General features: G+C 41.9%; 1 protein-coding gene across 1 annotated transcript in view; it reads right to left on the minus strand.

The window, feature by feature from the left end:
* Window positions 1–21,469, minus strand: part of LOC124619650 (engulfment and cell motility protein 1) — a 73,195-nt gene that overhangs the window by 13,119 nt on the left and 38,607 nt on the right. The window contains exons 4-5 of the mRNA XM_047146180.1: window positions 9,388–9,666; window positions 4,719–4,894 (exon numbers count right to left, since the gene is read on the minus strand). Of these exons, the coding sequence (XP_047002136.1) occupies window positions 4,719–4,894; window positions 9,388–9,666 (455 nt within the window). The remainder of the gene's footprint in view (window positions 1–4,718; window positions 4,895–9,387; window positions 9,667–21,469) is intronic.

A 21,469-nucleotide genomic window follows, 5' to 3' on the forward strand; every position in this document is an offset into this window, starting at 1 on the left:
GTAAAATCTGTCCCATGCACCCTCCCACCACCACCTACTCCAGTCCTGTAACCCGGAAGGTGTACACGATCAAAGGCAGAGCCACGTGTGAAAGCACCCACGTGATTTACCAACTGACCTGCCTACACTGTGAAGCTTTCTATGTGGGAATGACCAGCAACAAACTGTCCATTCGCATGAATGGACACAGGCAGACAGTGCTTGTTGGTAATGAGGATCACCCTGTGGCTAAACATCCCTTGGTGCACGGCCAGCACATCTTGGCACAGTGTTACACCGTCTGGGTTATCTGGATACTTCCCACTAAAACCAACCTATCAGAACTCTGGAGATGGGAACTTGCCCTTCAGTATATCCTCTCTTCCCGTTACCCACCAGCCCTCAACCTCCACTAATTTCAAGTTGCCGCCACTCACCTGTCATTCAACAACATCTTTGCCTCTGTACTTCCGCCTCGACTGACATCTCTGCCCAAACTCTTTGCCTTTACAAATGTCTGCTTGTGTCTGTATATGTGCGGATGGATATGTGTGTGTGTGTGTGTGTGTGTGTGTGTGTGTGTGTGTGTGTGTGCGTGCGCGCGCGAGTGTATACCTGTCCTTTTTCCCCCTAAGGTAAGTCTTCCCGCTCCCGGGATTGGAATGACTCCTTACCCTCTCCCTTAAAACCCACATCCTTTTGTCTTTCCCTCTCCTTCCCTCTTTTCTGATTAAGCAACCGTGGGTTGCGAAAGCTTGAATTGTGTGTGTGTGTGTGTGTGTGTGTGTGTGTGTGTGTCTATCAACCAATGCTTTTGTTTGGTAAGTTATATCATCTTTGTTTTTAGATATATTTTTCCCACTCGAATGTTTCCCTCTATTATATTTCCTTAACATTCTTTTAACACATTTAGACACTGACATTGTATCAGCTTTGTAGTCACCAATACACCTCCTTTGCATTAGTGAATTGAAGTTCAAGTATGTTGGTCACGAAAAGATGACAGTCCAGTCCCTACAGATAATTTTCCAGTAAGACATTTGGCATACATATAAATGGTGAATGTCCCTCTGTATCTCAGTATCATGACAAAATTTATGCACAATAGTTTCCAACTTTTCCCAGAAGAAATTTATTGCTACAGCTGCTGAGGCAGATGGTCTACCATGTTATCAGTCTTTGATGCTTATCTTACTGAAATTATTTCTCAGTCTGTAATAACCTCACTAGATATGACTGAGTGCTTTACAGTAACAAATGCCCTACCAGAACTAGTATCTGAGGTACCCTTATCACGTATATAGTCCAGTTACAATTCAAGATTTTGCTGCCAGTTACTTCTATTTTAGTAGCCCTGTGTGGACATTATCATTAATAATAGATACTAATGCCGGGACATTACTATGGGCACCTCTGCAGTTAACTGACATTTTCTCTTTCGGATCTGCACGGATGAATGTTCTCCTACATTTAAAAATTTGCGTATGCATACTTCACGTACTCTCTCATCCAAGTAAACACTTCCTGTCTGTTGTGAAAGCTAAATCTACACACACTGATCAATCTAGACACTTATTAGTGGGCATCATTATGGTGTGTGTCCACTCTTCATCTTTATGTGAGCTTGAACTCTGCTGACAACACTTTCAATGACTCCAAATGTTTGTGGAGGAACGGCAGCCCATTCTTTCTCAGAATCCAAAACCAGAAAAGGTAGTGATGTTCGACATCAAGGGTCGAAGTTGGACAGCCAAGGTCTAGAGTGATGTTGATACCATCAGTGATTCACTGGGTTCAGATCGGAACTCTGGACAGGTCAGTGCATTTCAGAAATATTATTGTCCATACTCCACTGTGTCACAGACTCTGCTTTATGACAGGGTGCACTGTCCTGCTGATACGAATAATCGTCATCTCCAAACTGTTCCTCTAATGTACATAGTACACAATGCTGTAAAATGTATTTCTATCCTTCTGCATTTAGCATTTTCTTGTGCACAATAAGGGGACACACAGTAATCATGAAAAACACCCTCACACCATAGCAAAACATTCTCTGTATTTCAACTGTTGGCAATACATATGATGGCAGGTAACTTTTGTCAGGCATTTGCCACACTCAAACCCTTTCATTGGACTGCCACAGGGTACAGCTGGACTCATCACTCCGGATCACTCATTTGCATTCATTTACACTGTCTTACGTGTCACTTAGCACTGACTACAGAAATGTGTGGCCCATGAACAGCTGCTCAGCTTCTGTACCCCATCCTATTTAACTCCCTATGCACAGTCATTCTGCTAGCTCGATTGCTGGTAGCATTTTGGAACTGATGAGTGATTCCTTCTGCGGATTTCATGAGACTTTACAACCACCCTCCACGATGCTCAGTGGTCCCTGTTGGTCAGTAACAGAGGTCTGCCCAGTCTTGGTTTAGCTGTGGTTGCTCTTTTGTATTTCCATTTTACAATCACATCACCAACAATCAACTCGGGCAGGTTTAGAAGGGTTGAAATGTTCCTGATGGATTTGTTACTCAAGTGACACCCAATGATTAGTCCATGTTGGAAGTCACTGAGCACTCCTGACAGAACCATATTGCTGTTACTGCTTCTTTACTGAAACGTGATATTCCCCGCCTCCTTTTATATTGATAGGTCCACCTCCCATGACATCTAGTGGTAAAATCTGCATTACAGAGGTGTCTGGATACTTTTGATCAGATAGTGTATTTACATGGACTCTACAATTCTCCATCCAATAGCAGAGGTCAAGAAACTAATCAAAGATAATCACAAAATCTAGGAAGGAAAGTTATGTTTTAAAGTCACTTCAACGATAATGTCATTAGAGTTGGAGTATAAGCTCATAGAAGGTATGCATGGAACAAGAAAATGGCCTTGGCCTGTTCAAATCAATCATCTTGCTATTTGCCTTACCTGATTCTGGCAAACCATGAAAAATATATATCTAGTTGCATTACTGGGATTTGAATCCTACTCTGTGCTCCTCCTGAATTCACGTCTAATGCTTCAATCACAGCATCATTTCAATTGGTGTGTGGGCAAATCAAAATACAATTTCAACCATGTCTAGCTAGACAACATGGACTGAACTCTCATGAGATGGAAGTAGCTGCATATACAGAAATAAAAGGAAAACAAATCTTACAATTTTGAAAGCAGGATAGTCTTCCATCACTGAAAAGAAACACCAGAAGAGAGCAATATATTTCAGGAATGAACACAGAAAGGAAACCCTGACATCCCTCCAAGTGTCTTTTCTTCCCCTTTAACGTACTTCACTCAATGCTTCTTGTGCATCCAGCCACACGAAATCATAGAAATTACTTAATAACATTGTGCTGACATTGGAGGGCATCCTGACATACTGAAAGATGTCACCTGCATAGGGAGTTATTGGTCAAATGTTTGAATGGATCAAAAACAACACACTCTAGAAAACACACAACACATTTTTTTCCAAATTTTCATAGCCAAACAAAGAGTGGGAAATGGACAAATGGAGTATCAAAGTAATCATCGTGATGTCTAGTTTCGCATAAAGACATTTAATTGCTTGAAAATAATCATGGTAACTAAGAAAAGTTTGATTTGAGGGAAAATCAAAATATTTAATACATGGCTGCTCCTAGCTATGTAAATGAAGTGTTAAAAAGGCCTACCTATTTTGTACATTTAAATGTTACATTGGTGTAGGAATTGTGAAATTACTTCTTTCCTGCTAAAAATAAATAAATAAAAATATAAAATTGATACAGATTGATACTTAAATCTATTATATTTCATTCTTTCTAAACAAAACTTGAAAATAAAAAAAAATGAAAACACAACTGTCCAAAATTTTGTGAAATGATTTGTCTAAAAGTAAGGAATAAAAAAATGCATTAGAGAAACATTTGATGCACCTCATTTCCTACAAATGATTCTGAGCATCATTCATAGGTGAATCAAACGCTACTCTAATCTATTTTATTTAGACAAATCATTTCACAAAATATTCCTCAAAAAAAAAAAAAATCTTTGTTTATTTTCACATATACCCAGTGCTGTTGTCTGACCACCAGCCACAACTTTATCCATACTTGGCGACAGTCACTTATTCACTTTACTTTGTGCTTTGAATTGGGTTTAACTACACTACCATGTTTTGATCATGTGTAATCACAGTGTCTATGTACTAACAATATTATGGAAAGGATAGTTGCTACTCACCATACAGTGGAGATACTGAATTCCAGATAGGCACAACAAAATGACTGTCACAAAATAAGCTTCTGGCCAACAAGGCCTTTGTCAAAAATAGATCACACACACACAATTCAGTGTGTGTGTGTGTGTGTGTGTGTGTGTGTGTGTGTGTGTGTGTGTGTGTGCGTGCGTGCGTGTGTGTGTGTTCTTGACAAAACCTTGTTGTTGCTCTATTTGGAACTCAGTATCTCCGCTATATGATGAGTAACAAGTGTCCTTTTCATAATGTTACATTCCATCCTGGGTTTTCCATTGTTTGTCTATTTACTAAACTGCTTGCAACATGAAATTCCTAAACTCTTTCACAACATAGTCCCATTAGATTGAATGTATTGAGATTACATGCATCAATTTGGAATGACCAAAAAGCATGAAAAAATCCATTTAAATTCCAAACCCTTTATGCAATATGAAATGTGGTTATCAGCATAATAAATTGCTGACAAGATATCATCAAGCAGACATACCTCACATCCTTCATGTGGGGGCATTCTTTTCCTGTAACCAATGCTTTGATGTCTACAACAGCTAGTTTATTTGGAAGTTCTTCTAGAGATGGTACACTCTTTTCATCACAGTCTCCATAATGAAACACTTTATGATTTGGAGACAGTCTCACATACCAAAATTTGTCCTTAATTCGCTGCAAAAGAAGAGGCAAATGAAAGTGAAATTAAATTTTTATTTTATTAAGTTTTGTAGCATATAGATCGAAATTTCTTCATTTTATTCTCAATAGAAATTGCTAAACAGTATGTTATGCCATCCTATATACTACAATGACCAGTCATGAAGCAGTTGTCAGAGAAAAAATCATAACAAATAAACAAACATCACTACAGCATTAAACACTAAATAATAACTGTTTGAAGTTTATTCAGATATATCGTACTGTGTAACAGAATTGACAACTGTGGGATGGTACGATACAAGCATGTTAACACTCAGCATAAACAAATGAGAAATATTTACCAGTCTTATGACATGCACCACCCATATATGAAGAAACTAAGAAACCAATAAAATGAATATCTAATGGAAGTATTAAGAAAAGTAATTGTTCACTTTTGTACGGTTATAAATTGACATTGGTAGACAATGTGAAGCACAGCAATCAAAACTGCCAAGTGCACAAGAATGACAGAAGTAAGATTTAAAAATTTAAATCACATTTGTGGTATGAATGTACACAAGTACACCTTCAACATAAAATTAAAATAGATAGGAAGTGATGAAAGAAGTAACTTGATTTTCTTTTGAGAAAAGTGTTTTCCTCACTAGTTATGGATTCATTACTGTGCCCAGTAATATGCAATAGCTGGTCATGAACATTACACTTTGCTCTCTCGTACCGTTAGCATGCCTGAAAAAGATACAGATAACAACTAATCGTAGTGCATCAGAATTCAATACCAGAGATTCAAATATTAAGGCAATGAACAGTGGATATACTGTAATAACAAGGAGATGAGGAGGATGGGAGAAAAGTTGTGTTCAATAAATAGCTGAAGAGAGAGAGACAGAAGTGCTGTGGAAGACAGTGTGAAAAGGGGATAGAAGTGGAAGTTGGAGAAAACTACAGTACAAGTAAGAGGTAAATGTGGACAAACTCCATTTCATTACAAATGGATAATGCAGTATCTCGGTCTGTCAGTGATGGTGGTGGTGACACATTCTGGAAGCTCTCAGAGCAAACATTGTATTCTCTTTTCTAGAAGTTATATTGTTTGAAACCACAGGTATATTGTGTTTCAATCAGTATTTTATATTAAAATAAATAAAACAATCTCTCATGTTTTGACAGTGTTTCAATTTCATCCATCTGCATTAATCTATGTCATATGGAAGCTTCAGTTTTAGTTTAAACCCAGTTTTGCAGTGTGAGACACTTTGTTCATGCCTACTACTTATGGCATAAACATTTAATATTTTGAAAGATACAGTCACAAATATAGTGCTCTGGTACTGTGCTACTGTAACAGCCTAAGACAGTGCAAAGACAGTTGTGGCTGAAATAACTTCATTGTCTATAATAGCTCGGCAAACATAATCCTGCCTTTCAGCAGCAGTCATCCAGGATTACCAGGAGATCATGTCACACATTTTACTAATTGCTTGTTGGTGCCATGCCTTGCCCAATATGTTAGCAATAATCCCACTGCACTATATAATATAGCACCTTCCAACTCACACACCCAAGCAAATGGATATGTTTTAAGCTGGATGGTTTGCCAATGAAATGAAATGTCGTGTGGCGAGGGCCTCCCGGCAGACAGACCTGATTGCCTGGTGCAAGTCGTTTGAGGTGAGGCCACTTCGGCAACTTGTGCGTCAATGAGGATGAAATGATGACGATAAAGACTACACAAACACCCAGTCCCTGAGCGGAGAAAATCTCCAACCCAGCCAGGAGTTGATCCCGGGCCCCCTGGCATGACAAGCCGGCACGCTGTCCACTCAGCTACGGTGGCGGACAATACTGTAGTAGTTAACACATGTCTCATAATACCTACAGAGAACCATCTTTGATAATGGCAGAAAACTCCTCTTCAGTGAGTAACGGGAAATGTCATATATTTACAGAACGAAGTGTGTACAATTTTGACTGAGAATTCAAAGAAAATATTTGATTTTTTTTCTTTTATATAATTACAAGATTCAGCTATTAAATTCCCAGAGGGTGGTGTTTATGTTTATAAACAAGTACTGATGATACCAGCTGTATCAAATGTATATGATGTAAATCAGTCAGTGAACAGAAAAATACACTGATGGAAAAAAAACTGGAACACGAAAAAGGAGCTGCGTGATAAACAAAAGTTGGTTAGGCGTGTTACTACATCTGAAAGATGATGTCTATTCAAATTTTGCATCAGCTGCATAAGAGTGGCACTAGTTCCATCACTATGAGGATGCCAATCAGGTTTGATTTAAATTCATGCTGTAACAGTCAGGAGTGTTAGTTACCTTTGAGATTGGACGTGATGAGTTGATGTTAGTAAAAAAAAAATGCCTTTAAGGCAACAAAGAAGCATTATCAATACCTCACTGAATTTGAATAAGGTCATGTAATACCTTAGGAGAAGCTGTATGTTCTTTCTGCGATACTGCAGAAAGACTTGGCAGAAATGTAGCCACTGTACAATTGTTGGCTGCAGTAGTCACGAGCATGTACAGTTGCAAGAAGACCGGGCTCCAGATGGGTATGCGGCAATACCGAGGGGGAAGACCACTGTGTTCAGTGTACGGTTCTGGCACATCATACTGCATCTGCAGCATCAATTTGAGCAACAGTTGACACTACAGTGACATAGTAAATTACTACAAATTGGTTACTTCAAGGGCAGCTCCAAACCACACACCCTTTAAAATTTCCTGGCAGTTTAAAACTGTGTGCCAGACCGAGACTCGAACTTGGGACCTCTCGATAGAGCACTTGCCAGCGAAACGCAAAGGTCTCGAGTTCGAGTCTCGGCCCGGCACACAGTTTTAATCTGCCAGGAAGTTTCGTATCAGCACACACTCCGCTGCAGAGTGAAAACCTCATTCTGCACACACCCTTTAGTGTGCATTCCACTGATCTCAGATCACCGCCATTCGCGACTTCAGTGGTGTCAATCGAGAGCTCGATGGAAGGCAGGGGTGGAGCTCTGTTGTTTTTGATGAAAGCTGATACTGCCTCGATGCCAGTGATGGCCACATGTTGGTCAGGAGGAGGGCTTGCAACCCACAGGTCTGCTTGTTGGGACCTACACCTGGAATTATCGTCTGGGGTGTGATTTCTTATGACAGCAGGAGCACTTTTGCGGCTGTCCCGAGCCCCCTGATTGCAAAACTGTATGTCAATCTGGTGATTTGATTTGTTGTGCTTTCATTCATGAACAGCAATCCAGAGGGTGTTTTGCAACAGGGTAATGCTCATCCACATACCACTGTTGTAATGCAACTTGCTCTATAGTGTGTCGACGTCTTGCCTTGGTCTGCTTGATCATCAAATCTGTCTCCAATTGAGCACATATGGGACATCATTGATGACAACTCCAGTGTCATCAAAAAACAGCATTTATCACCCCTGTTTTGACCAAGTGCAACAGGCATGGAACTCCACCTCACAAACTGATATCCAGCACCTGTGCAACACAATGCATGCACGTTCGCTCGTGTGCATTCCACGGTCTGGCAGTTATACCAGTTATTAAAGTACCAGCATTTCAAATTTGTGATGGCTTACCTCTCACTTACATTAACCTGTGGTCTTACAATGTCAATCACTTAAATATCTTACCTAGACAAACGTATTCCCAAAATTTAATTTCACTACATTAATTATTTTTTTGGTGTTGTGATTTTTTTTCCATCAGTGTATAATTCAACCCAACCCCATATATCACAAACAGTAACAAACTGTCAGTTTTGTGAAAAAATTAGCTCAATTTGTTAAAGTTCAGTCACAGGTCGTTACACAGATTTCATATCCTACAACTAATAGAAGTACTGCTCTTTTTCCACAAGGATAATGGCATTTTATATTTTTGTCACTTCATGTGTATAGTTTACTCAAGTGTGTGTGTGTGTGTGTGTGTGTGTGTGTGTGTGTGTGTGTGTGTGACAACACTTTTAAATCAATTCTTTTAAATAAATTTAGTGACATCTTGTTTTGCTGTTTCATGCAGTTCTGATATTTCAAACTCAAACAAAACTATTACAATTTTTCCCATAGTTAGGTAACATACTAAATACTGATAAAAGATGAAATTCAAAGATTATTAAGAATGGTGGTATCGAATAAAATCCATTATCAGTCACAATTATTATGAATATCTGGGATGTAAGCTACACAGGAAAAATTTATCAATGATTTTTATGACAAAAGTAAATGTAAATTCTCAGTGCCTACTGCACTTATGAAACATTATTCTGTAATATTACCATCTTCATACTTTTTATTTCTACTGTAACATCCACGTACTATACATCAATTTCTGACACACTAAGACAGACAGCACATCAAACATGAATTCATAAAATACAACTGCATTTTTTTCATAAAAGTATATTATGACACAAACTGTAATAAAATTTAAAAAGGAAGGTCATTACTGAACAGTATGCTCAGCATTTCAATTTCATATTTACCTGCCCACGCATGGAGTATTTAGTAAATCGTGTGCCATCAACAAGAAACCCAAGCCGTTGCTGTTGGATAAGTTCCATAATTTCAGGAGTAATTTGTTCACGAAGCTCAACAATTGGCCGAGCATGTGACTCCCACTCTTCACGAGACATTCGTTCCTGTTGCCACAGGTTTGTTATTTCTGAATACGTCAGCAATTGCAGCTTTGCTCGAAACATTTCAAAATTGTTGGGTTGAGTAGCTAGTGCTCTTGTAATTTGTTCTCGCACAACACTAAATACCTATAAACAAGTAAATATGAATGTCAGAAGAATAATATTACATTAACTCACCCTTTCTGTCACTAACCTAATACTGACACTGGGAATAACACTGAAATACAGAGTGGCGCACATAAAACCAGACCCTGCAGTGAAAGGAATACGAATGAAGAAAATCAACATACATCATTGCTTTCTTACATTTTTATTGTACAGTTTCACTATTAACTATGTAATTAACAGTTTAAGTAACAGATTTACTTTCATTAGTTTAGTAAGCATATTTTAGAAAGGAATTTAAAGTCTATGTTCAAAATGTTCTCCGCCATCATCCCAGCAAAGTTGTGCACGTTGAAGCATATTAAGAAAAACACTTTTCAGTACTCATTGAGGAATGTTCGCAATTTCTTCACATATGTTGTTTTTTAATGTGTCAAGTGCTCTGGGATTGTTGCGATAGACTCTAGCCTTTAGAAATCCCCAGAGGCAAAAGTCACATAGTGACAGGTCAGGAGAGTTGGGTGGCCACAAGCCCTTACAAGCCCTTACCTCTCTTCTGTAAAATCAGTATGTATACAAGCTAAGGACAAATCTGACATATGAGAAGTTACCCCATCTTGCTGTAAATATGCACAACATTTTTTGTTTGGAGCTTATAGAGCCGAAAATTCATTGTAGAGTTGCAAGTAAACATGTGTGTTGGCAGATTCGTTGAGGAACACTGGCCCCATAATTCTGTTACCAGATACAGCACACCATACACCAATTTTTAAATCATGTAACAGCTTTTGCAGTATGCCATGGGGATTCTCTGTAGCCCTGTGTCTTGTGAATTAACGTAACCCAAAAGATGAAACCAAGCTTCATCCATTGAAAAATGGAGGAACAGATCAAGATGTCCCCCAGAGACATTTTCCAGCAACCAATTACAGTAATGTGTATGCTTACCCTTGTTCGCTTCTTTTATTTGCTGAACAACACTCCCATGGTAAGGTTTCATTTTTTAGCCATGAAGGATGCGTTGACATGGCCTGCGAGATATTCCACACTGTTGTGATAATCATCATGTTGACTTGTAGGGACTTCTTTCAATGTGTGCCATCACATTTGCCACAACTTCAGGTGCACGTACAGTCGGTGCCTTATTTCTCTTTGAATTAACAACACTGCCAGTCAAACGCCACTTTCTCACTAGATCCTGAATCGTTGATTTTGCAGGAATATTTCTTTTAGAGAACTGTTGATGAAAAGAGTCACGAACAACTTTAATGGATTTAGACCACACATATTCTTCAGCAATGAACACACGTTCTTCAATGGAGTAAAGGCATGACAATGAAGTACACGGTTTATAACAACTACTTTACGTATGAACTACTCACATGCTACTGCTGTTGGAAGGTTGCAAAGAAACTGACAAGCTAATAATGCTACTCACTCACTTTCGCATTCTGGTTCAGGCCGGTTTTGCGTGTGCCACTCTGTAAAATGGTAGAGACAACAAGTAAAGGAAAATGACTGGAAGTTGAAGTGCAGCTGGATAAGGTAAAACACTGACTGATGAGGTAATTGGTAATATTTATCATAAAGGCACGGAGCAACCACAAGATGTCGGAAATAGAACATAGTATATAGTCTCACTTGGGCATTAATTTATTAATAATCAGTTTCAGATGGCAGGCATCCATTATTAAGTTTCAAACACCATTTGAAATTCAATAATGACTGCTTGTAATCTGAAATGCTCATTAATAAACTGTAAGATTAAAGTGAGATGATACACTGCATGTGAAATTGGATTGGTCACCTGTCAGGTAAGACAGGGAGAAAATAGATGTAGCCCTTACTGAAAATGCAAGGCTAATTATTGGATGCCTGAAATCAACTCCTGTTGTTCTATTGTACTGCAAGGCGGGCATTGCTCCTCCTGACACATGCCAGAAAGTGGTTGCAAATGCCGGTAGAAAGAAAGTGAAAGAAAATGAATTAACCCACTCCATGGACATACTCCAACAAGAATTTTGTTGATGTCTAAGAAGAGCTTTTACAGTTTTCATCTGAACTAAGGCAGAGAAAATCTGTGGGCATCCAAAATAAGCCATCTACAAGCAGGAGAAAAGCCAGCACAATGCTTACCAGCCAGACACAGACTGGACCACATGGAGATCACTGAACAGGTTACATATGGACATCGGCAAACCTAAGAACAACTAATGAAATACATATACTTACAAGGGCCAACAGTATGTGAATGTTGAGAAGTGCAGACAACGAAATGCCTGTGTCAGTGTTTATGTTGCCCCGGCTCTTGCAACCTGCTCATTTCTGGGCAAAGGCTTTTTCATTTCAATTTTGTATGTGTGTGCATATACATAATTTCATTCTATTTCCTTACCTGCAATTGTAAATTTGTAGAACCCTATGTGTAAGGTTACAATTAGAATAAATAAAATAAACCACTGGAAATCTGTGAGTTACAAAAATTAGAGTATGATGAAAATAGCATTGAAATACACTCAATTTCTTAACTAAGAAAGAAAACAAACAACAATTAAAATATCTGTAAACGGGTGCTAAAGTATGGACACAAAATTACTTTCTTCACTACATTAGGACTACATCAACTCAACATGAGTCAAGAGTGTTATACAAAAATTATTCACAAAGATTTAGGACAACAACTTAATTATGTAATTGATACAGTCATGACTTCTTGAATGTTAGTGAAATTCACGAACTGAACAAAGCAAGTGCTTCACAGTACATAGGCTGTCTCAGTCAGAGACGCTATGCAGAGGGGACAACAGCACTCATTATCTCACACAGAGTAGCCATTCTTAGCCATGCTTTGTTCTTCATATTCAACACCTATTCTCACTGTAGACAGTGAACTTTTTCATAGAAGCAGTCATTGGTAGTTTCCATTACCGACCAGAAACTGCTTCACCAGTTTTTCAAACACTAAAAGGTCAAGTACAGCATGGCAAAATTTAACATAGCTACTACAATACTGCTGCACCAGGCATTGTTTTACTACTAAGGTTGTCAGTGGATAAACACTCAAGAAAAAGTTTAAGATTGTGCAGCATCCACAGCATAAGATTATAGGTCATCATAAACAAAAAGCATCTAACAAGTAAACTTAATAAAAATGCTCTTCCAACTTGTTGATACAATTTACTCTTTGTACATCATAAATGAATTTTATAGACTGATAAGTAGTATCGAAGCCACATTTTAAATTTTGATCTGCAGATAAAGTCTGTCAAGCTCACTACAACAAAGGTTTCTTCATTCAAGAAATTCATTTAGAAAATATGTTTCCTTTGCTTCTTACATTTCTGTCAAGCTATATGTGATGAAGCCCAGAGTTGCACATGTAAACTCTTTCCAGTTGCAACTGCCCGCTCCCTCCCCCCCATGTCCCCCACTATATTTAAAAAAACATGTTAGGTATTCATTCAGTCTTTACTCAATTTCCTCTTCCATTTTCTAAGAATTCTGACTGATTTCTCTACAATGTAGCATTTTACAAGTTTAAATAAATATATTACAAATTTCTGCATCACTCCGGAGAGCTTGTGTCTGATGAACAAATTGTGTTACATTCATCACAAATTGTGTTACATTCATCATGTTATTAAACACAGTGGATAATGAAATGAGCAGTTACTCTTACAATTTTACTGGCAAGTGTATGTTCTAAAGAAACAACTTTTTTTTTCACTCATTACTGGTTGCACTACACTCAAGGTCACTAAAGTATATTGTGGCAATTAGCTAGGCTTTCAAATCATCTAACTGGTTTAGAGCTTTGAGTCTGACTGGAACAAAAATTTAGATTTAAGTAACAACAGTGTTTGCAGTCGGATATTCAAACTTAAAAGTAATCAACAACATAATGCATTTGCAACATAATTACAATAATAAAGAAGACTACATTACTGATGTGCATAGAATTTATGTCAGTGTTGACAGATCACTTTCTTACTTTACTGGCAAAAAACAGTTTCTATTGCTCTCAATATGTCTCCATCTCTTCACGTTGTTATCATCATCATCATCATCATCATCATCATCACCATCCACCAATTAAGACCTATTGGTGTATACAGGGTGTTACAAAAAGGTACGGTCAAACTTTCAGGAAACATTCCTCACGCACAAAGAAAGAAAATATGTTATGTGGACCTGTGTCTGGAAACGCTTACTTTCCATGTTAGAGCTCATTTTATTACTTCTCTTCAAAACACATTAATCATGGAATGGAAACACACAGCAACAGAACATACCAGCGTGACTTCAAACACTTTGTTACAGGAAATGTTCAAAATGTCCTCCGTTAGCGAGGATACATGCATCCACCCTCCGTGGCATGGAATCCCTGATGCGCTGATGCAGCCCTGGAGAATGGCATATTGTATCACAGCCATCCACAATACGAGCACGAAGAGTCTACATTTGGTACCGGGGTTGCGTAGACAAGAGCTTTCAAATGCCCCCATAAATGAAAGTCAAGAGGGTTGAGGTCAGGAGAGCGTGGAGGCCATGGAATTGGTCCGCCTCTACCAATCCATCGGTCACCGAATCTGTTGTTGAGAAGTGTATGAACACTTCGACTGGGGACTGCAGGAGCTCCATCGTGCATGAATCACATGTTGTGTCGTACTTGTAAAGGCACATGTTCTAGCAGCACAGGTACAGTATCCCGTATGAAATCATGATAACGTGCTCCATTGAGAATAGTAGTAGTAGTAGTAGTAGTAGTAGTAGTAGTAGAGGGGTTTATGGGCGCACGACAGCAAGGTCTTCAGCGCCCGTTCAGTATCATAGTGAGACGGGTGTCAAGAAAAAAACTCAGAACATTTACATAAAACGGAACCAAAAACACGGGGAACAATCATTGGAAAATATGTGCTCACCCACACCGAAGCGTGGGATGAAGCAGGGCGTCAGCAGTAAAACATGGACAACACAGGAAGAAAAAGGGAGAGGGAGCTAAAACAATGTGGCAGATGGAAGTGGCTGGCTGACTGCAAGGAAAAACTGGGAGGAGTCAGCCACTCTGCAATACACTAAATCCTCCAGCCTAAAAGTTTAGGCCAGAGTCCAGACACATCACAAAACTTAAAAACCCTAGACACACACGTCTCATCGTTAGCTGTTAAAATGTGGCTGACAGGGATGTGCACACCACAAGCAGCACAAAACGGAGGATCCTTCCGCCGTAATAAATAGCTATGCGTCAGAGGACAGTGCCCGATCCGAAGACGTGTGAGGGCCACCTCTTCCCGCCTGAGCAGCCGGCAGGAGGAACGCCACGGCCGAGTGGTCGACTTTACTGTTTATTGGCCGTCACCGCCAGCCATTCGTCCTCCCACAACTCCATGCACTTCCTGTGGAGTGCAGGGATGACTGACTGCAAGGAGATAGGACACTGGACCACATCCTGCTCTCTGCAGGTCTCCTTGGCAGCCCGATCAGCCTGTTCATTGCCCCATATGCCGACATGACCAGGCACCCAGCAGAAGGATACCTCTTTACCCCGCCGTTGGAGCAAGTACAGTTGGTCATGTATCAGCTGGACCATCTCCTCAGTCGGGTATAGGTTCTGCAGTGATTGTAAGGCACTAAGAGAATCGGAGCAGAGAAGAAATCGATCGCCCCGAACACGATGCATCAGCTCCAGTGCCTTCAGGATCGCGTGGAGCTCCGCTGCGAAAACGGTATTTTCAGCAGGGAGGCGAATCCGGGTAACATGGTCATGGAACACCACAGAACAGCCAAGGAAAGTCTCCTGTTTGGAGCCATCAGTATAAACAACAGTGAAACTGTGATGCACATCTAAAATGTTAAAAAACAGAGATTGGAACGTAAAATCTGGTGTGCCATCCTTCTTAAAACCAGTCAAATCTAAAATAAGTTTGGGTCTCCGGAGGAGCCAAGGTGGAGATCTGCTCCAACCGCGACGTAAAACATGAAGACCAGCCATAGACATCGCAGCGAGGCAATCCTGTGCGCGAATCCCATAGGGCTGCATCGCACGTTGCCGGTTATGAAACAACCGTGCCAGAGGAGGCTGAGCAACGGTATGGTATGCAGGGGTGTATGGTGTGGACAAAGTTTTATACGCCTGGCGCACTGTAAGTAGCCGTCGCCGCATATGAAGTGACGGTTCACCAGCCTCTGCACAGAGGCTTGGTATGGGGCTAGTTCGGAATGCCCCAGTGGCCAACCGAAGCCCTTCATGGTGCACAACGTCCAACAACTTTAAGTAAGAAGGCCTCGCAGACCCATACACCGTGCACCCATAATCGAGCAGAGATCGCACAAACGCCCTGTAAAACTGGAGTAGACAAGTCCTGTCAGCTCCCCATGTACTGTGGCTAAGACATTTTAAAATACTTAAAGCCTGAAGTGACCGCCGTTTCAGGTCTTTAAGATGAGGTAACCACGTGAGCCTCGAGTCAAAAATGAGCCCCAGAAATCTCACCGTGTCTTTAAAAGTAAGAATAGTGTCCCTCAACCGCAACTCAGGAAAGGTTAAAATCGAACGAGAGCGGTTAAAAAGAACACATACAGACTTCTCGGCGGAAAATTTAAAACCACTCTTCTGCGCCCAGTCATCCAAACGCCTAATCGTAAGTTGCAACTGACGAGTTGTCGTTGCAAGGCTTGAGGAAGAGCAGAACAAAGAGAAATCATCCACAAACAAAGAACACTGGACAGGACTTTTCACTATGGACGTAATGCTATTAATAGCGATGGCAAAGAGAGAGACACTTAAAACGCTACCCTGAGGGACACCATTCTCCTGCTCAAAGCGATCAGACAGGACGTCACCAATTCAGTATCTAAAATATCGTGGCGAGAGGAAAGACTGAATAAAAAGAGGAAGACAACCACGAAAACCCCATTCGTGAAGCTGCTCCAGGATGAGACGCCTCCAAGTGGTATCGTAGGCCTTCTCGATGTCGAAAAATACACCTAGAAGGTGATGACGGCGGAGGAAAGCTTGTTGTATAGCCGCCTCCAGGAGGGCAAGGTTATAGAAGGTGGAACGAAACCTCCTGAACCCACACTGAAAGCGACTAAGGAGTTGCCGGGATTCTAACATCCAGACAAGGCGGCGGTTGACCATCCGCTCCAAGGTCTTCCCTATGCAACTAGTGAGAGCAATACTACGGTAGCTACTTGGGCTCGTGCGGTCTTTCCCAGGTTTTAAGAAAGAGATTAAAACTGCCTCACGCCACGCGTCAGGAAAGTGACCCGACACCCAAATGGCATTAAAAAGTGTGAGGAGGATTTCTCTATTGCGCATTGTGAGGTGCCATAGCATACTGTAATGGATCCTGTCGTGACCAGGGGATGTGTCACGAGCTCCAGACAATGCAGAATCCAGCTCCCACAAAGAAAATGGGCAGTTTTAAATTTCATGAGAAGTGGACTGGAAGTCCAGACTACATGTCTCAGCAACGGCTCTATGGCGCTGGAAACCTGGATCCTGACTGGTTGTTGCAGTAACTGTGAAAAAATACGCTGCCATAGTCTGGGCAATGTCTCGCGGATCCGTGTGGAGAGTGCCGTTATTCATTACAGCAGCTATGGGGCACCTCCCGCCTCTGCCAGAAATTCTCCTGATCGTCTCCCACACAATGGAACTGTTGGTGGAACGATTAATGGTGTTCAGGGACTGCTGCCATGACCTCTTCTTGCTCTCACGAATAATGCGGCGACATCTTGCCCTCGCCACCCGAAAGGCTGCAAGATTTTCAGCAGTCGGCCGACACTTGAACCGACGCAGAGCTGCACGCCTGGTCCTGATTGCAGAGTGGCATTCGGCACTCCACCAAGGCACAGGTGGCCTCTTCCGGTGGCCCGTGGACTGTGGAATGGATGCCGCAGCAGCGTGGTGGATCGTGTTGGTAATATGATCCGCCCACATCTCAACATTCGCACAGTGTTCGAATTGGGCCAATTGGCTATAAAGTGTCCAGTCAGCTCCACTGAGCACCCATCGTGGTGGTCTCCTTTCGGGGCTCACGCCATCTGGCAGGTGAATCCAGATTGGGAAATGATCACTGCTGTGCAAGTCAGCGACCACTTCCCAGTGAGCACTGGCGGCAAGAGCTGGAGAGCAAAGTGAGAGATCTATGGCAGAGAACGACCCAGTCGCTGTGCAGAAATGAGTACTCTGTCCTCCATTGAGCAAGTAGGCACAGGATGACAGGAGAAGCCTCTCAATTGCTCTACCCCTGGGGCAGGTAATTGCAGAGCCCCAAAGCACATTGTGGGCATTAAAATCACCACAAATAATGAATGGCTGGGGGAGCTGTGTAAGAAGGTCGGCGAGGGCCACTTCATCGAGTGCATCATGTGGGGGCAAGTAAAGGGAACATACAGTCAATGGATGACGCACGTGCACGGACACAGCGACAGCCTGCAAAGTCGTCGTAAGTGAGAGAGGCGAGGAGTGGTAGTCCGTCCTGACGAAAATACCTACGCCTCCTCTAGCTCTCTCTCCACGCAGGTTGTCCTTTTTGTGGACCGTATAGCCTCGTATCTCAGGGGAGTATGATGGATTGAAATACGTCTCGTGGAGACATAGGCACAGTGGTCTATCCTGAGATAGGAGACGAAGTTCTTCCACATGCGTCCTGAACCCTTGCAAGTTCCACTGAAGTATGGGAGCCATCTATGATGGGGGTAGCACCTTCATCCTGTCTCTCCGACGAGGCGGGGAGACCGCAGCAGGTGGAGGAGCAGGCGTGGGGTGAGATGATTGCCCCATACATACATCGTATTCCATCAACTCTGGGGAAGAGTCAGAGGAAGCCTCACGTAAAACAACATCCGCATGGTCAGATGGTTTACCAAGGGATTTGACCCGCTGGTGCTGCTGTACAGGATCTTTCTGTGGTTTGGTGGGCTTTGGGGGAGCGGATGTGGGAGTGGTAATTGGCGCACTGGGCTTGGGAACAGCCGCAGCTGTTGGAGGCGCCAGGGGCTGGCCCAAGTTCGCCACTGTACCTTTGTCTGCCAGTCGAGTAGGGGCTACTGGCTCTGAAACACTGGCGGCGTTGCAAGTGCACTGACAGCTGCAGGTGTTAGTGCCAACACTCACCACCTCGGTCTGCGTCGAGGCATCGACTTTTGGAGTAGGCTTCTGAACCAGGGATGCAAAAGTTGTAGCAAATGTGGGAGGTTGCATCGACTTATAGATCTTCTTGGCCTCACCATAGGGGATACGCTTGGTTGTTGTTATTTCCTGGACTTTGCGTTCCTCTAAAAATATTCGGCAGTCCCTCCTCCACACAGGGTGGTTGCCAGAGCAATTGATACATCTGACTGGAGACGAGCAACCAACTCCTTCATGAGCAGCCTTACCACAGTTGCCACAAGTCGCTTCGCCTTTACACCCGAAGGTGGTATGCCCAAAACGCTGGCATTTAAAACAGCGCATTGGAGACGGGAAATAAGGCCGCACACTAAGGCGAAGGCAGCCAGCTTTAATATGTTCTGGAAGTATCGTGCTACTGAAGGTCAGAATAAAAGAGTCGGATTTCACAAGATTGCCATCAACCCTCTTCATGATATGTTGAACATCAACGATACCTTCCGGAGCCCATTCACGTTGCAGTTCGTCTTTGGGAATGTCGACTAGATCCCGGCATGTCACAACACCTTTGCTATAATTCAAGGTATGTCTATGGCATACTCCCCAAGGCATTTAGCAGCTTGCAGGTTAGTGGCTTGCTGGGAAGTGGAAGTTTCCACGAGCAAGGTCCCATTACGCAAACGCTTCACTGATTTTAAGGAGCCACAGATGCCCTCCAGACCCTTTTGTATATAGAAGGGCGAAACCTTCTCAAAACTACCCTCCTTCCGCTTTACAATGAGAAACACATTCTGATTACCAGAATGCATTCTGTTACTAAAGACTTGACTTGTCAAAGATGTGCTGCAGTCAGGGGGACTGACTGCACGAGCCCTCTTCAGAGACTGGGTGTTAGAACCTTCCAGCGGCCCACCCTTTCCGCTGGGAGGAGGAAAAGAGGAATTCGAAGGATCCATCTCGGTCCCACGAGCAGCTAGGGAACTAGAAGTCCACCTAGACAGAGCCTCGCGTGCCTAGGTAAGCCTGATACAACTGGGGTGCGGCAGGTGCCCCAGAGGTTGCCCGCTTGCGACTGTTCAACCCCAACAGCCATGCATCTTATAGGCGCGCAGCACACCGTAAGATTGAGGGGTTTTTATAGAGGTTTACCGTCCTCGCAATCCAGGCGGTCAAGCCAAGATCCCCATTCCCTGAGACACACAACGTTCCACCGCCGCGCCGCACTGTGGTCGATGAAGTATGCTCTGAGGTTACGGTGACAGGGCTGGCGGCGCTTACCAGTCCCCAGCTCAGGAACCCCGGGGTCGCCAAGCCCGTACCCAGCAAATGAATGCTGAGCCCCTGGGGGCGCTCCATTGAGTGTAGGTGGACGAAACTAAAATGAGCTCTAACAAGGAAATTAAGCGTTTCCGGAGACATGTGCACATAACTTCTTTTCTTTATTTGTGTGTGAGGAATGTTTCCTGAAAGTTTGGCCGTACCTTTTTGTAACACCCTGTATAAGTCTAAGAGTTAATTCATTCCTCTGAATCCAGTAAAAAACAGCATTGCTCCACTTATCAATCTATTCACTTAGCTACCTGTCCCACCTGCCTCCACCTCACTTTCATTACAATCATAATTACATCCTCCACTCCTGTGTGTTCTCTGATGAAGTTATTTTCTTGTATCTCCTAATAATTATGACAAGTTCATGAAACACTGTCACAAGTCAAAATGTGTGCTAATAATAAACCTTCCTTTTGAAGGACTTAATACCAATTTCTCTTCATGTACAGTTCTAAGTGATACTTAAGTAATGTTCCTTTCTTTTCACATGCATTCCATATGTGAAGCCCACACTTCCACATTTATTCAGGAAGAGGACCTCAATCACAATCAAGTGAGTACACAATGCTTCTGTGTGACTTTTCTACAACATCAACTTTCACGTTTAGCTGCGAGTTGTTAAATTTCTTGAAGCCATTTCCAAGTTTAGGATTAGTGGACTCTGACATCATTGTCGGTACAAACGGGAGCTTAGAGAAATTATGTAACTGGCAGTTTAAGTACAATGACTTTTTTTTTTTGGAAGGTACATCCATATCTACCAGCAGTGCTGGAGAAATAAGAAGGTTGGGCTTCACTATATTTAGTGCAGCCAAGCAAGAAGAAACTGTCTCTCATGTAGCAGGCCCAGTTGCAAATAGTTAACAGAGTTGAATAACAAGGTCCAAAAATGATCAGTTTTAAACAGCAGTACATGTCCTACATACATAAAACCAAGTTCTCTGAATTGCATTACTGGTAACAGGGAACGAAAAATTCTACAAACTAAAAAGTAATGCGTACAGGAATCTTATACTACTGCCGATGAAGCCAATACCATCAGACCTTTAATTTAACTAGATTTCATATTAAGTGGAACTTGTATGTATATGCTTAGACAGAGCAGGAAATGTTAGAGGTACAATAGGTATGTGTAAGTCTCTAAAAAGAGGCAACAAGGAGATAGCTTGCCCCATGCAAAAATCGGCCAATTGCTAATAGGACTCACACTGAGGGTCCCATACAATCTTAATTATGTGTTTACATAGTTCATCCATCCTGGGAATTGAGAATCTCAATGATTTTTGCCTGTTATCAATATCAATAGTTACAAGATATTGGTGCCAGGAATTCCGAGGCCATATCAATACCTGTAGTAAAGTAGTTCAGATACACAAA

Source organism: Schistocerca americana, chromosome 6 (assembly GCF_021461395.2).
Source record: "Schistocerca americana isolate TAMUIC-IGC-003095 chromosome 6, iqSchAmer2.1, whole genome shotgun sequence".
NCBI lineage: Eukaryota > Metazoa > Arthropoda > Insecta > Orthoptera > Acrididae > Schistocerca > Schistocerca americana.